Source organism: Euleptes europaea, chromosome 2 (assembly GCF_029931775.1).
Source record: "Euleptes europaea isolate rEulEur1 chromosome 2, rEulEur1.hap1, whole genome shotgun sequence".
NCBI classification, from domain to species: Eukaryota; Metazoa; Chordata; class Lepidosauria; order Squamata; family Sphaerodactylidae; genus Euleptes; species Euleptes europaea.
The window spans coordinates 67901452-67918817 of NC_079313.1; the positions used below are offsets into that span (position 1 = coordinate 67901452).

The window sequence follows — 17366 nt, forward strand, 5'->3', positions numbered from 1 at the left end:
TTTAAAAATAAACTTGGTAATCAAGCAGTGACAAGTAAGAGCTTCCAAGAGACCAATCACAAAACCTTTGAATACTGTAGGAGGGAAGGAGTTTTATTATTACTTTAGGATATTTAAGTAGCATGTAGGGCAGATGTGTGTGGGGGCTATCCATCTAGTAGAGATATGTGTGAACTGGTGTGACTTGTTGGCAAGGGTGGCTTAAAATATCCAATATTTAGTGGATCCCCTCATTGAGCTTTCTTCTTTTTCCTGCACATTTTGGTAATGATTGTTATGCCAACAAAACGTCCTCAAAAGGAACAGATGGCGCTTTCTGTCAGTCAGACAGATGCTGAGAACTTAACTAGTAGATGCGGCATTAGGAAAAGATGGCCTAAATCTGGCATTTTCTCTGCTTGTATTTTTAGTATGGGTTGTATTGTTCCACACACACACACACACACACACACACACAAACACACACACACAAAACACCCTGTTTTAACTATGGTTTTGTAATGAACTAAACTATATTATTTTCAACATTTTCCTTTATTGTGTTTTCTATATTGGATCCTGGCTATGGAATTCTCTCCCAGCAGAGGCCTTTATGTGTTAAAAAAAATGTGTAATGTGAGTTTAAAGTTGTAGATAGATAGATAGATAGATAGATAGATAGATAGATAGATAGATAGATAGATAGATAGATAGATAGATAGATAGATAGATAGATAGACAGTTATTCTTTGCCTCTTCCAGGGAAAATGTAAGGATAAATGCATTCCCCTCCCTTCAGAGTAAGTTACAATTTGGGGCAAAAGCAGAGGAAAGGTGAGCACTGCAGACCTTTTATGTTCTGCAATGCCGTAATTTTTGTACAGGCCACCATTTTGTGACTGGCTGCACTCACCAAGCCACTGCTTTGTGACTCGTAGGTCTCAGAAACATGAAGGCTACCCTTCACCAGTGTAGGGTACAGAGATTTTGCAAGTTTCAGTCCCATTGCATACTCATTTCTGTTGTGTCATTGTTGGAGATGTTCTGCTTCATATGGTGGAGTAGAGAAAGATTAGCAGCAAAATTATTCCAAGAAAGCAATTACCTGGGGACATGTCTACTACACAGCTTTGATGAAATGACTTTTGGGGCACTTAAACTCCAGAGAATGGAAATAAATGACTGCCTTTTTAAAAAAGCAAATCATGTGCTAAAAAATATCTTCATTTCTGAATGATCTGAAAATGATCTGGCCTGGTCGGTTTGAACACATAGCCTTAGGAAGTCATAAGTATTTGAAATTTACAGGCGCCCTTTTTGCTTCAATAGCCAGATGATCCTGTCTAAAGCTGCTCTATTGAAACCTTAAAAATCTAGGAGGCTACCATTTGTCCTGGCTTTTAATGTGCTCTAGCAGCATGAATCTTGTTATCAAAGTCTCTTCTCTAGCAAAAGAACAAATGGGACTTATCTGCCTCTTATGCCTTTCAGTAACAGATAGGTCAAATGTTACTCTCTGAACCACTGCTGTGCAAAGGGACAGGGCTTCTCTACTGTAATATACGGAAGAAAATATGCCTTTTAATTTTTTTTCCTGAGCTTCATTACCAAGATAGCAAAATATGAACATTATACGTACTCAAATATTGTATCTTTATTTAATAAAATGGTATTAAACAGTGAGGTGATCTCCCTCCTGTCCTTTCCAAACAACAACAACAACTCCAGTTTATTCATAGTTTTCATGGCTGTCTTTGAACACATATTTCACCCTCTGTTTCCTCTGTGTAAAATGAAAGTGGTAGTAATCTACCTCACCCTGTCAGGGATGGCCCAGGCTAAACCGATCTCATCAGATCCTAAAAGCTAAGTCGATCGGCCCTGGTTAGTATCTTGATGGGAGACCACCAAGGAATTCCATGGTCGCTATGCAGAGGAAGGTGATGGCAAACCACCTCTGTTAGTCTCTTGCCTTGAAAACCCTATGGAGTCGCCACAGGTTGGCTGTGACTTGACAACACTTTACACACACACACACACACACACAGTAATCTACCTCACAGAATTTTTATACAGATGAACAAGAGAATAGTGATGTTATGGTCCCACACCTACATGGGATTCTTCTTTGCAGGTGGGGCAGCAGGAATTCTGTGGCCTTGCACATTTGTTTTCTCTGCCACTACCTACCATGCTAGAGCACCATTTGCACATGCAAGGCTGTAATATTGGAGCATAGTTATAGGTGGTAACGTGCATTAAAAGTGCTATATAAGCTGTTTAAATTACTTTGAAAGCCCTCAGAGCATTCGGTTTTGAGGCTTCAGCTATTATAGTTCTTTTGACAATATAAGTTGCATACTGTGAAACTGAAATCGCTGGCTTGTGCCTGTAGGTATGCCTGAAGACTAGTTTGACATTGGTTTTTTTTTTTTTTGTTTTTTTTTTTTTAGGAATGAGGATTATTTATATAGGCTGTAGTGGGATTCTGCTAAATGCAGGCACTCAGTATTATGCAATATTACGGTCAGAACCTTGGACCACATCTGGACAAGTCTTGTGTGTGGCCAGCAGGACTTTTTAGTTTGAACTTCTCACCTCTCCCCCTGCACACACATACTATGGTGCACCACAAATTTATTCTGAAACTTCTCCTTCCCACAAAAGTAGAAAAGCTTCATTGGTTTCACAACATTAGTTGGGCAGCTTTCTGAAAAATACCTGCTGAGATCTGGGTTCAAATCCCATTTTTGCAGAACTTATTGGTAAATATAGTATTTAAGTTTTTTCCCCTTTTATAATATGAAACGAATTATCTAATTAATATTTGTATACAGATAAATACAATATGTATGCAGATAAGTGGAATGAGACCTTTGTACCCAAATAACCTTATGGTGGTGGAATGTCCCATCAAGTCACAGCTGACTTACGGCAACCCCATAAGATTTTCCAGGCAAGAGACTTACATAGGTGGTTTGCCATTGTCTGCCTCTGCATAGCAAACCTGGTCTTCCTTGGTGGTCTCCCATCCAAGTATTAACCAGGGCCTACTCTGCTTAGGTTCCAAGATCTGACAAGATTGGGCTGGCCTGGGCCATCCAGATCAGGGCAAATTACCTTATACAAATAACTAAATAATAGCATTTGGCCTGTCAAGCGGGATAGGGGTCTGCCTGGCTTCCTACACCTCAATGATTAGCAGGTTAATTGAAGGGTGAAAGACACAGCAGTGTTTTCACAAACTACACTCATCCGTCAGTTTTTCACTGAGCCAGTAAGAGCAAGAGTAGGATGATGACTGAGGTAGCAGCTTGTTTGAAAAAATGGGGTGGGGAAAACTGTTGTCCTGTTGCAACTCCCTAGTTACCTGCCCATGTTAACCGTTCAGCATGACTCAGAAAGAGAAATGTCATACTGCCTTCTGTGTCCCAGACAGACAGCCTTTATTCCTGGGTGAATAACATTCCTGGGTGAATAACATTCATGAAGGGGTTTGGTTACTAAAGACAGGTTATACAGTTGACAGAAGATTTGCACACTAGGACTTCAGAGAGCTTCTTGGGCAAGGTCTGTTAGTCCTTTCATAGTGCTGAGGGAATGGGAGTGGTAGTTTTGAGTCATACACCTGAGCTGATGATACCTGCCTGAAACTAAAGGGTAAATTAAAATAGAAGCATTCTGTACTTGTGGTCTCTATAAATTCTTCATTTACATGGAGAATTACTTCCTGCGCTCTTTTTAGCTTGGGTATAGCACTCTGAGGATGACTTTGGGTGTTTTAACTGAGTTTCTCACCTAATTTTGAGCTAATACTGTGCTCTCTTCTTCAATAAATAAATTCTCCCATTAAGAACCTGATATTACTGGGCGCCATAGAAGCTGACCCTGTTATTGGAGGTGATTGCTTTCCCTTCTAAGTGCTTAATTGATCAGCTTGATTGATTTCAGCAGAACTGGAGGCCACAGAATAGAAACAAGAAGGGCATCGTGGGGATAAGGAATGACTGGCTTTATGACGAACTCCTCACAGCAAGAGGCAAATGAGAAAATCATGAGATCTCTGAAGTAGCTAAATCTCTTCAATATTATCTACACAATCAGCTGTAGGTGATCAAAAACAAAATTAATAGCTAAGTATATCCTTAAGGTAAAAACAGCAGTGTAGGGAAATAATTTCAGATTGCATGAGACAGACAGAAGAAAGGTTTATTATTGACTAATAAAATGTATTTACTTATTTATTTTTAAAAACTCTATGCCGCCTTTATACACAAATAGGATCCCCAAGGCAGTGAACATAAAAACATTTAAACATTTAAAAAGTATTTAAAATAAAATATAGGTAGAATAACCAATTCAATAAAAGGATGTAAGCACACAATAACACAATCAGGTAAGAGGGCCAATAACAATTATACCTGATACACCAAACAAGACAAAAAAGTCTTCACCTGCTGGTGGAAGACAATGATAGAGGGAGACAGGTGAATCTCCCTGAGAAGGATTTAACAGATCTTATTGCAATGGACTGACCGCCATACAGGAAGGGTGATTTACAATGCATGTCAAGCTTCCTTTACTTTGTAGTACACATTATATCAGGGAAGGACCAGATTAGCCAGTTTAGGGTTGAAGTCTGAGAAGACAGTTACATACTTGGTTAGATGTGGCAGTTACTTAATTCCGCAAATACATGCTGAGGACTTCTTTAGCCCTTTCAGTTGCAGATACACTTTCAGCTATCTGTCCCCTTCTGTTATGGCCAAGTGACCCATTACAAACTCTGTGTGGGAGACGCTTGGCTGCCATAAGGCCTTTGGATCAGATATGTGCCTGGAGGTCCTGTGCTGAGAACTCAAGTGAGCAAGGGCCCAACTTGGATCAGAGGCTTGTTATTAAATGGATCCTTTACGCATTTCCTATGAAAACTCTGTAGTGAGGAAGAAGGAGATGAAAATTTGGCTGTACTGCTCCTTAGAAATCCCATGTATTAATTTTCTGTCCAGTGATTAGTCCAAGCAGAGGTGACTGAGATTCTGTTGAAAACAAATATATAATAGTTTATTGTTGTTGTTATTGTTGTTGTTGTTTTCTGCCTGAATCTCCCTTTTAAAGTATATATAGGATACAAACTTTCTTTTCAGTATACTTTTATATATTTAGAGAGAGTGTATCAGGAGGAAAATGTAAAGAGATAAACAGACTTGTTCACTAATGCACTGCATTGGAAAGAATTACGACAATAAGATAATCATGAGAGTTTAATCATAGACATAGTTTTTTTAAAATGACTGCTATATTCATATATCTTAGGTAAAAAGGTAAAGGTAGTCCCCTGTGCAAGCACCGGGTCATTCCTGATCCATGGGGTGACATCACATCCCGACATTTACTAGGCAGACTATGTTTACAGGGCGGATTGCCAGTGCCTTCCCCAGTCATCTTCCCTTTACCCCCAGCAACTTGGGTACTCATTTTACTGACCTCGAAAGGATGGAAGACTGAGTCAACCTTGAGCCAGCTACCTGAAACTGACTCCTGTCGGGATCGAACTTAGTTCTGTTTTATCTGCATAAGAGCTGTAGAAGATGCTAAGTCAAGGTGAGAGCAGCAGGGTAATCTTGCTGTGTGTTCCTTTTGCCTCCTAAAACTTCTTCCACATCCTGTGACTTTTAACCAGTGGTGTCATGTACCAGCTATAAAAAGAATACAACTTTGTTTATGACAGAGTTCACCATATGTTGTGCTTTGGTGCAGGGTGCAATAGTTGACATATTGTATATCAGTATGATACTTCATTAATTAGGTCATTCGTTTATTCATCTATTTAAAATCTACTCCCTCCCATATTATCAGATAAATTACTGCAGATGGCCAGGGAGCAACTAATCAACCGTATATTTGTTCTCTTCTCTTGGCACCCACTGATCCAGGCTGCCTGGGCTCCTTTGGAACAGTCAAATGAAATCTTCAGTTATACACTTCATTGTGAATTATTCTTCCTTACTGTAGAGCTATCAGGTTGTATCCAAGGCTTGGAATCAAGTCTTGTGATTCATCAAGAGTAATGGGCTAATAAATCAATAAAGTCATGGAACTGTAAAGAAACAAAACACCAAATAACAATATAAATGAATTATTAGCATCTGCCTCTGTGCACTTTGCAAAGCAAATGCTTTAAATCATTTTCAAAACATGAAACTTCAAACACTGCAATACATCTTATAATGCTGGGGACTGCACTATATGAGATCCTGGGCTATTCAGCATGTGTGCTTTTTGTTGATTTTGGCCCCAAACTACTTTGGGTTTTTTCCCCTTTTCCACCTGTGTTTTGCCCCCTACAGAAGCAGCTTAGATTTTTCCTCGGCTTTTCTCTGGCTTTTTATGGGCACTTTTACTGCAAGGTTTTTTCTCAAGCTGATTCTGAGCCGGCCTCACTCAACATGTGGAAATGCTCTGTTCAGGGTTTTTTTTTTCCACTGCCAGTTGACATCCACCCATGCCCACATCCAGCCTCTCCCATTGATTCCATGCCTCCTTCCCACCTTCCCTTTTCCCTCCACCTGGGGCTAGACAAAAATTACTTCAAATTCTAACTAAAAATATCTTGACAACCATCCTTCTAAACATTCCATTCTATTAAATATAGAAAAGGTTATGGCTGCAGGCATGCTTAGTTTATTACTTAGTAGATTGGTACAGTTTGCAAGGTGATGCTTGAGTATCATCAGCCATTAAAGACGAAATGATTTTCCAGCAGTTAATGAAGGTTCCCAAATAAATTAAAATGTGTCCATCTGCTGTCTCGTCATTGTAGGTGGTATTTTCCCTGGCAGAATAGTCTTTATGTTCAATTCTACACAACTGTCTGATCACAATTTAATTTCTCCACAAACATTGCTTAACATTGCTTAATGAAGTAATGTCAAAGAACTTTGATTTAGTAGGAGTCTAAGATAACTTTCTTTCTAATATGCTGTTGAAGAAGGTGATGTTTAATTTCATGATTAGAGGAAAACATGCGACAGGAACACCAAAAAAAACCCCTAATAAATCAATACGATTATATTATGTAAATAAGGTCATATCATTATTATACTAGGTAATACATAGCTCTTATGAAAGTAAGTTATTCTACACTCTAGAATTAACTGTAGTTGATGTCATTTGCAATATGGCATAATTGGGATTGAAATCGCCACGGTCGCTCTGGTGGATGACTTGTGTCAGAAGATGGAAAGAGGGAGTGCAACTCTGTTGATTCTCCTGGACCTGTCAGCGGCTTTCAGTATCATGGATCATGGTATCCTTCTGGACCAGCTATGTAAACTGGGATTGGGAGGCACAGTTCTGCAGTAGTTCTAGTCCTACCTGGAGGGTAGGTATCAGTAGGTGATGCTGGGGGACTGCTGCTCAGCCTTTTTAACATCTAAATGAACCACTGGGTGAGGTCATCCGGAGATTTGTGTTGGATCATTATTATTATGCAGATGACACTCAGCTTTGTCTCTCACTTCCAGGTGATCCCAGTAAGGCTGTAGAAATCCTGAACCAGTACCTGGAGGCAGTTAAGAATGGAAGCAGGCTAATAAACTGAAGTTTAAGCCCAAAATAAAGTGCTACTTGTGGGCAGAAGATTTAGCCCAGGATTTATGGTGCCACCCATTCTGGATGAGGTTGCACTTGAGGGAATAGGTCCATACTCTGGGGGTATTCTTGGACCCAGACTTACTGCTAGATAAGCAGGTGGCAACTATGGCCAAAATTATGTTTAATTGGTTTCGACTGGTTAGCCAGTTGCAGCCTTTCCTGGGCAGAAAAGATCTGGCCACTGGGGTGCATGCCTGGTTACGTCATTTATTTATTTATTTGAAACATTTGTTAGCTGCCTTTCTCTCCTGCAGAATTCAATGTGGCTTACAATATAAATAAACATTATAAAACATAAAAAAAACATTTATAAAGCCTATAAAAGTTACAGATTAAAATACCAATAATAAAAGCTAGATCAATCAAAATGCAGTCCTAAATAAAACTGTTCCATAATTGGCCCTCTCTCATGTACCCACCAAATGAGTGTCTTTAATTAGTAGGACAATCAGGAGGGGATCTCCTTGTGATCTCAATTCCCAAGCAGGAACATATGGGAGAAGGCGATCCTTCAAATTCCCTGGTTTGTGCAGAAGGTACCCCTACCTTATAAACACATAAGCTTGTGTAATGATCTTCAAAATTGCAATAATAATATTGAGAACTTAAATCAGTGTTATGATCTGCAATGCAGCAGAAGAGCATAGGACAACAAGCATAAGGTATTTTCTTTCCCCAGTTAGTCCTTGTTCAGTGTGGTAATTGAAAACAGGGTCTATCTTGGGCAAGGTGAAGGTTTCATTAGATGGAAAACCAGGAGAGATAAAGGAAAAGAAACACTTGCTTGGTGTAGAGAAAATAGAGCAAAGAGAACTGTAGCAGGAAAAGTCTACAAGTAAAACTAAGAGTGATGAGTATAGAATTAACTTGTTGCTCAGACAAGATCTCAACAGTGACCTGAAAGCAATTGAAGGTAGATCAGTAGGTTCTAGTAACTAGAGCTTAATTGAAATGGTCTAAGGGTAATTTCCTATGTACCATTGTGGCACAGCTTCTGCTATCATTTACTCTTTATTTTATACCACAATGGTAATCTTGAAAACTAGCAACACCTTCCTGGCTATACTTTAATTGGGTGATTTCCAGGTGCACAAAACAGAGGAGAAAATGACCCAACCTAAAATCAAAGTTGAATATCCAGGAGGTTTGGTGAAATAAAATTCAATTAAACAATGAAATATATTTATTACAAAGAGCTCATGCATATGTTAAAAACCAGTCCTTATGCCAGCAAATACAGGGTTGATAATCTAAAACCACGTACCAAATGCATTTTGACCCCCATGCCTTCTTTAGTAGTCTGGTAAAACATATTGTGCATATATAAACCTAAATTAACAAAGAGAACAATTATGTATCAGCGCAGGTATGTATTTTAAGATGTCTGGAAAAGAATCAAGAATAAAAATATAAGTTAAAAACAGTTTGATTATAAAAACATATTATTCAAATAGAAGAATTTACAATTCAAAACATGTTTTAGTATCAATCTGATACCATAGGCACAAAGTCCATTTGGAATGTAAGTAGATTATCAATCCAGGGAACCTTATCAAAGGTGGGCGTCCAGCTTTGAAGATTCTCAAAATGCTGCAACAGGAATGGTGGCACAAGCTGTTATGTTCTCATTGTACATGAGGCCAGAGGAGAAAAGGCATACCTTCAGTAAAGAGCCCCCGGGATGAAATAATTCTGGAGCCTAAATTTGACAAAAGGGGGTTTGGCTCTCAAAAGCTTACACCCCGAAAATCTTGTTGGTCTCTAACATGCTACTGGACTTGAATCTAACTGTTCAGGATAGGGTTGCCAGGCTCCAGTGGGAGGTTTTTGGGGTGGAGCTGAGGCAGGGATCACATGCGCCAACGTGATCACATCACTTCCGGTTTACACCTGAAAGCGACACATCGCAACGAGCCTTTTTGCCACTCAGGAGCCTGCAGTGTCTCATTGAGTGGGTTCATAATGCAACCATCTGTTTTTGGATCAGCAGCTATGGCTGGGATAGTACTGGGTTGACCATTTTATAACTGGAAATGCAGCATCAGATGACACATTTGAAACATGAAAACTTTAATTGTAAATGTGGCCAAACCAAATGGAATAAACCTTTTAAAGTAGCCACTGAAAGCATTGTTCATCGTTATGACACCATCGCTACTGAGATGAACACTGACGGAGATACGTTGTCTGTTTCAGTTGAGATGTGAACCTCAATTAAATGTGTCATGTGCTTGTTTTTGTTTTGTTTTTTGTTTATTAACAGCTACTACAGCACCATCATGCAGTTCATGAAATTTCATACATCGCAAAGGATATCACAGACCACCGGGCCTTTGGATATGTATGTGGAAAGGAAGGGAATCATAGATTTGTGGCAATAAAAACAGCCCAGGCAGTAAGTATCAAGATTATTGTAATTTTCTGTCGTTTAACTCTGTTTGATCGCTCTGTCTAGAACACTGTGGTTTTGGAAGGGCAGCCTGTAAACATTGTTTTTGCAGTATATAATGCTGTCAGGAGTGCCTGCATAAATGTTCAGAGATGGCAGTTTAGTGATACCAGGCTTGGAAAGAAAGGGAGGCAATTCACCCTTCTCCCTTTTTTTTTCTTGATGTATTCCTTGTAATTAGTAATTATTTTCCTTTCTAATTAAACTGGAAACACTAGCTGAATACAAATAAGTTTACTCTGGCTCCTAGACTCATTTAGATAGAAAATGATGGAAAACAAATAGCTGCTTTGCATAGTCTACTCTCATTTCATTGTATTAGAAACTACTAATAAATATAAGCAATGCCTTTTATGCTCATAATTATAATTATCATTAATCTGCAAATATAATTAGCTTATATAGAAATGAACCTTTGCCAAGTTAAAATTTGAAGCTAGCCCAATATAAACAAGGTATAAATTAATTCATCGTGAAAGGAGTTTTTTGTTTTTGTTTTAGATTTTCTTCTTGTTTTTGCCTAGGGTGGCAAGTCCAAAGAACCAGTTTACAAACCAGGCTAAGTTGGAGTATTTGTATAAATGGTGATGTAGCATTATTGATTTAATGCTCAAGTTATACTTTGCCATCATAGGTTCAACTTTTGGAACCCACCCCAGCATCTCTGTCTTGAAATTTCACTTGGGTTTCATAGGTATTCAGCTAGTTCCAGGGTGAGCCTTCCTGAATGCAAAGATAATTTTACTGCAATAATTTCTATGGCAAGATTAAATGGTGCTTGTAATGAACAGGCCCCAACTGACCCTGATCCAAATAGAGAACTTTGTTTTAATTTGTTTAAATACATTATATTGATTTTAGTGGAGCTCCTATCAAATAAGTGGTATCATGATTGTCATCCTGATCTCCTGTTTCATCAGGAAGAAGGTATTTCTGTTAGCTAGGTCTGCTTTTCCATGTTATCAAAATTACTTGTTGTTTTTCATATAGGCAGAGCCTGTAATTTTGGATTTGCGAGACCTCTTTCAACTCATTTATGAACTGAAACAAAGGGAAGAGATGGAGAAAAAGGCACAGAAAGATAAACAGTGTGAACAAGCAGTATATCAGGTATTCACTAGACCATTCTTAGATAGAGGTGTACATTAGTACAGTTATAAAATAAGAATGGACGATATTATTGTGTTAAGAACAATACATAATGACTAGTACCTGCTACAGCAAGGGGAAAAAATTCATTGTATGAACTGACTCTTACACCTGGACCACTGATGTCCATCAGAAGACTGACTCCATGATGTAATGGTGACAGTTAGGACTTCATTGAGATGCAGGAGCTCTGGATTGAATACAACACTCAGTTTTGTCTGATTCCCCTTTCCCACTCAGGACTCCCACAACACACCCAGTACTGTTCCTGGGGGTCCCCTGAATACTGGGGCAACATTTCATGGAACTCAGTAGGCTGCAGCAGGAGGGAGAGGTAGGAAAGTTCCACTCACAGTACTTTGGATGCAATCCAGTCAGTTTACAATATTAATTCCAATGTGTGTATATGATTACCAGCATCTCCATGTTGGGATTCAGCAGCAATTAAAACAGCATCACTGCCAAGATGAGAGCATTAGCCATTTCAAATGGCTTCATTTCCTATACAATAATTATTTTAAATATGAAATTTATGTGATTTGAGGCTGGTTGATTTTCAGAGCAGATGTGTTTTGCTTCTGACCTTGTGGAATACAAGTGGAGGACCTGCAAGGACTTGCAGGGGGCATCTCATTTTCTTCTGTAGCTGCTCCCACTCTATTTCCTCTTTCCCTCCTGACAGCCCCATATCCTCTCCCCCTTTCTTGCTTCTTTCTCTCCTTCCCACACACCAGCAAATCTACCTTTTATCTGCCCCTATCTTTGACTATATTTATTATTTATTTACTTCATTTGTATCCCACTTTTTCCCCTCAATAGGAACCCTGAGCATCTTACATCATTCTCCTGTTTTCTATTTAATTCTCACAACAGCCCTGCGGTTAGGCTATGAATGGCCCAACATCACCCAGGTTCCACAGCAGACTGTGAATGGCCCAACATCACCCAGGTTCCACAGAAGAGTAGGGGTTTGAACCTGGGTCTCACAGATCCCAGTCTAAAATTCTAACCAGTATGTGGGTGATGTTGAATTGTAGCAAACAGATGGGCCTGCTAGTGCTTGCTAGCAGGCTTAATCCTGATGAGTCTTCCTTCAAAGGCCAAAACAGGCCTGGAAAGGTCCCTGTACCTTCCCCCTGCCTTTTACTGACAAACCAAGGCTTGAAGGCTGACAGTACTTTGTGGTTGCCTAGCAACAGCCATAGAAAGAGCTACAGGTGCTGCTTGTATTATTTGGGTGTGTTAACATTCCCCATTTTTTATTTGGTTTGTTTGGTTTCAGATTTTTCTGCTAACCTGGGGCTTTTCTCGTGTATGTAGAAAGAACTGTCTTGTCTGTTCCTGGCTCCAGTCTCCAGATTTAAGTATCCACATGTGGGGCCATGTTGAGAATTAGGTATATTGATGATGGTAAAGGTTTGAGTTGATGCAATAATGCCAATATTAAAAATATATTATTTACCATATAATGTGTACTTCCTTTGCTGTCGCTTAATACAAACTTCTGCTGTTCTTTCCCTTTTGTTTCCTATTCTTTACTTTTTGTTGCAATAGACAATTTTGGAAGAAGATGTAGAAGATCCTGTTTACCAGGTAATTTCTGAAGCTGTATAAACAACAGAGTTTCAGAAATGTTTGGGAAGTATGCTTTTCAATAGAATTGCAGTACTAAAACAAGGTCATTTAAGTTCCTAGTCAGTGAGCTCTGAAAACTATAAAACATAAGCAAAACATTGATTTCTGAGTAATATTTTTATATTACGCAGGAGGTTAAAAGTAGCCATTATAAATCTTTTGAAAGTTAGGTTTTAAGCATTGAAACAAGATTTTCTACAAGATTATTTATATATTTTTAGATTGACAACTTTAGAGAGCTGACTAATATAACCAATTTCTTTATTGCAGGCTAACTTCTTCTTTAAGAAGTTTTAACACTCATTCACATGACTTGTGGAAGTCAGTTTGTGAATTAAACCTCAAAAGTCACACAACAATCAAGAAGTAGAGATATATTTTGATTATATATGTCCAATAACATATACAAGGCACAAGATGCTAGATTTACTCATTGTAAGGCTATATTTTGTTGAAGTAATAAGCAACAGATTTGTATTTATTTATTTATTTTACTTCATTTATACCACAGCTTTCTCCCTTGTGGGGGCCCATAGTGGCTTGCAACATTCTCCCCTTCTCCATTTTATCCTCACAACTCTTTGAGGTAGATTAGGGTGAGAGTGGTATGACTGGCCCAAGGTCACCCAGCATGTTTCCATGGCAGAGTGGGGATTCAAACCTGGGTTTCCCCCATCCTGGTCTGACACTCTAAACACTACACCATGCTGACTTTTTAATGATATTTCATTCATGAGATACAGTATCTCATGGAGTAACATAAACCGCATTTTATTAAATGGGTTTACTCCCAGGATAGATTATAGCTTCTAGTTTTGAAAAGCTGACTAAAGGACTGCTGACATTTTGGAGTATTTTAAGCCATATTTGAAAGGAAACCCATGGTGGGAAACTCAGGGTGGAAAACCCAGAAATGTGAGCTGGTCAATGTGATCAGTTCAGAATTTCTTACATTTAATAAGAACCAGTTAATCTATATTGAAAGTGAGTTTTGTTTTATTTAGGGGTATGGGGACAATAACAAATTTCCTGGTTGAATTAACATGAAATTATAGAAGAGAGAAATTAACAGTGCATTCCTAAGAGGAATGCCTGTGCTGGTTATTGGAGGCAACACAGCTGCTCTGCCTCCAAAGGAGGTTTCAGACCCTGCCTCCAATGGAGGTTTCGGCCCCACCGAAACCTCCCTGCGGTGAAAAAAATCTGTGCAACCCAAAAAAGGGGGCGTTCCCGGGCCAAAAGGGCTTTGGAGGCCGCCTAAAGGTGGCCCCAGCCTAGCACCAGAACGCCACGGGAATGCCTCCCGGGATGCCGTAATGCCTCGGGAACACCTCCCGGGATGCCAGTGTGGCCTTTGATGGCGTTCGGACACCGGCAGAAGGCCCCATCGGTGTCCCGGGGCAGTGCTGCTGTGGCAGCGACCGGCATCCAGGCCTTCCTGCCGACATTTGGGCCACTAACACCGGCATTAGCTGCCTGGATGCCAGCATGGGGGGGGGGCAGATGCCAGCGCAGCACCTTCCTGGCCTCCTAAGGGCTTTTGCCCTGGAGTTTCAGGAATGCGCTGTGACGGTAGAGGATCATAATAGCCTGTCGCCATCTCCCAAGCCTTTAGCCAGAGATAAGGAGCATTCCATTTGAACCAGTCCTAAGCAAAGCTTCAGTGTCCCTTGATCCTTGTCTTTAAAACATATGTCAAGCCCTTCAGAATTACAAAGTTGTTTTTAAAATACATGGACACTTTGCATGTTAAGCAGGCACAATATTGGAAAGATGATACATACAGATATTTTGGAGAAAAGATGCATTATCTTTAGAACCATTTCTAAAAATTTGTACCTTGAGTAGTATGTGACATCCTTCTCATGTTACATTTTCAAAAACAGGATGAAAAGCAGCCCTTTATTATACATTAATGCTCAAAATTTAACTCATTTCCCTTTACTGTCTTCCAACTTCCCTCAAACAGGTTAAAAGTACCACATGCAGCCCAGAGGCTTCTTTCTGTTCCTGTAGTAAAATTCCTTGTCACTTCTATGAGAGCAAAACTGGACCTTTGGTCATATATATCTCTGTTGAAACAGCAGCATGAAACTAGTCCAGTGACAATTAGCAAAGTTCCATGTCTCCTTTATTTCTCTTTCATAAGAGAAAGAGGCGCGTTATATGCCTTTCAGCAAAAGTCAGTTGCTCCTGTGTTAGCCTGTACTTTGAGCCCACTCCTTTACTGCTTGTCTGTGGTTATTTCTTCTGAAGTTCCAAATTGCCTTTTTCTCCTTTCTGTTTCATCTCTGACCTTTCCTCTTTGGCTGCTGATGTAATAGTACATTGTGTTTGAGGCTGGACACGAACCAATCCGTGAGCCTGAAACCGAAGAAAACATTTATCAGGTATATAATTGCTACATCTGTGTTTCCATTGCCCCCAGCAATCAGTCCAAGCACATTCCATAGATCAAAGTCCCTTTTTAAGCATTTTCATTCATCCTAAAGTCATGCATACCATTTCATGTTCATTCAAATTACAGGTTTATTTTGAACAGACCATTTTTCCCTCTTAATGTTTCTTTTTTTCAACCTTTTTGCATTTATTAGAATCCTGATATGGATTCTAAATACAGTATGTCACATATACAATGGCACAGAGTTCTCAGGTTAATTTTCAAAATAATTTTAATGTATACACATTTTTGACAACTAATGATTCACTGCGGTTTTTCACATCTCTCAACTAAACTGTGTATTAATCCCTTTGACTGTCTTTTTTGCATGCTGTAAAAGACTCGTTCCATCCGTATTCTAGAGGAAGATTTTATTCAGATCCGGTCTATGTATTTCAGTGCTTAGGCTGATATCAAACATTCAATAATTTCAATAGGTGCTGGGCCAATCTAGCAAAGAACATGAGTAGCCTTCATTTAGCATAACATGGTTCCTGAGAATACATATTATCTGAATAAAATACTAAACCCCAGCCACTGTGAAGAAGTTTCTGACTAGTTAATCTCTAGCTAACAGTTATGTTAAGAAACAGACTTGCAACAAAACTTTGGAGTTTTTGAGTGCAGAAATGAAATTTAGATATTGTATGAAATTTGCCTGTGCCTATAAAATTCATCCTAACACCAAGATTGAGATTGTGCATATTTGTTTGGAAATGAGTTCCACTGAAATGATGGATTTTTATTTCAAATATATATAGTCTTACTAATAAGTTACTAGCCTGTAACAACTTTTTAGAGCTTGCTTGCCTGTTCACCTAGAGACAATTCTGAATTGCCATTCATGAACTAAGTAAATTCTTTTAGGAGTGAGGTAAGAATCTCACTGCCCTGACCTGGGTGGCCCAGGTTAGCCTGATCTCTTTATATCTCAGAAGCCAAGCAGGGTTGGGCCTGATTCGTATTTGGATGGGAGATCTCCAAGGAAACGGACACTAAACCAAAGCAGGCAATGGCAAACCACCTCTGAACATCTCTTGCCTACAGGGTCACCATAATTCTCTCTGTCTTGATGGCACTTTACACCACACACCAAGAATCTCACTGAAGAAATCCCTTCTACTTTTCCAATGGTGAGCAGCTCTTTTTAAGAAAGAGGATAATTTAACACAGCAAGCAGAAACAAAGCCAGACATCCTTGTCCATGAGAATTTTTTCAGTAGATATAAAAAAACAAGGCAGGATAGATTGGTCCTGTATTCCTAAGAAAGTAATTTGGTTACCACTATAAAGGTTAAAAGCCTAGCAGATGCTTTTGGAAGCTTTCTGGGCCCATACTACTAAATACAAAGACCTGCTTCTTTCCATTGAACTGACTTCAGTCTGTTTGTCTCATTGAGTAGGACACTGTAGCTAAGAAAAAGTATTGTAGCCATATTTCTGCTTTGATGGAGTGGGGAACATATACCTCTCATTAATTTATAGCCATTAATTGTAATCCCACCTCTCTTAAAGCCAGAAATGCTGATGGGGCAGGAGAGATACTAGTACAGGGGTCCTGAAAATGGGGCCCATGGGCAACATGGTGCTCACCAGCACCTTTTCTGGTGCCTGCCAAGTGTTTTTAGAAAGTGGGTGGGACCAAGGTAGGTCTTTTGGCAAGGTGCCTGATTGACAATTGGAGATTTGATTGGCTGTACACATTTTTAAAATATTGTTTCAGCAGCAGCTGCCACCACAGCACAAGAATCTGCATTGTGTCAATAAAGTTAAGCTGTGGCGATGATTTTGTGGCTGGCTGCACCTCTTGAGGCAGCCATTTTGTGGAAGCCATTTTGTTGCTGTGCCCAACTTGCCATGTCAGAATTCCAAATGTGCCTCCAGGGTCAAAGGTTGGGGACCTCTGTACTAGTACAAGTACAAATAATTAGTCAATTATCAGTTTAATAAAATGCTACCTAGGAAATCTAAAAGCAATTTCATTATTAATGTACTTTCAGCACAGCCACTGTAGAAGTATGGGAATACCCAAGGCTAGTGTCTGTATTTAAGGGTATT

At 39.3% G+C, this 17366-nt stretch overlaps 1 protein-coding gene across 6 annotated transcripts in view; it reads left to right on the top strand.

Annotated features, from left to right (window-relative positions):
- Positions 1–17366, top strand: part of DAB1 (DAB adaptor protein 1) — a 761363-nt gene that overhangs the window by 680858 nt on the left and 63139 nt on the right. For 4 of the 6 annotated variants that reach the window (XM_056844015.1, XM_056844020.1, XM_056844017.1 and 1 more), the window contains 4 exons: positions 9899–10030; positions 11075–11194; positions 12788–12826; positions 15193–15258. In XM_056844015.1, the coding sequence (XP_056699993.1) occupies positions 9899–10030; positions 11075–11194; positions 12788–12826; positions 15193–15258 (357 nt within the window). The remainder of the gene's footprint in view (positions 1–9898; positions 10031–11074; positions 11195–12787; positions 12827–15192; positions 15259–17366) is intronic. The other 2 variants (XM_056844018.1, XM_056844019.1) reach the window with 1 other exon arrangement.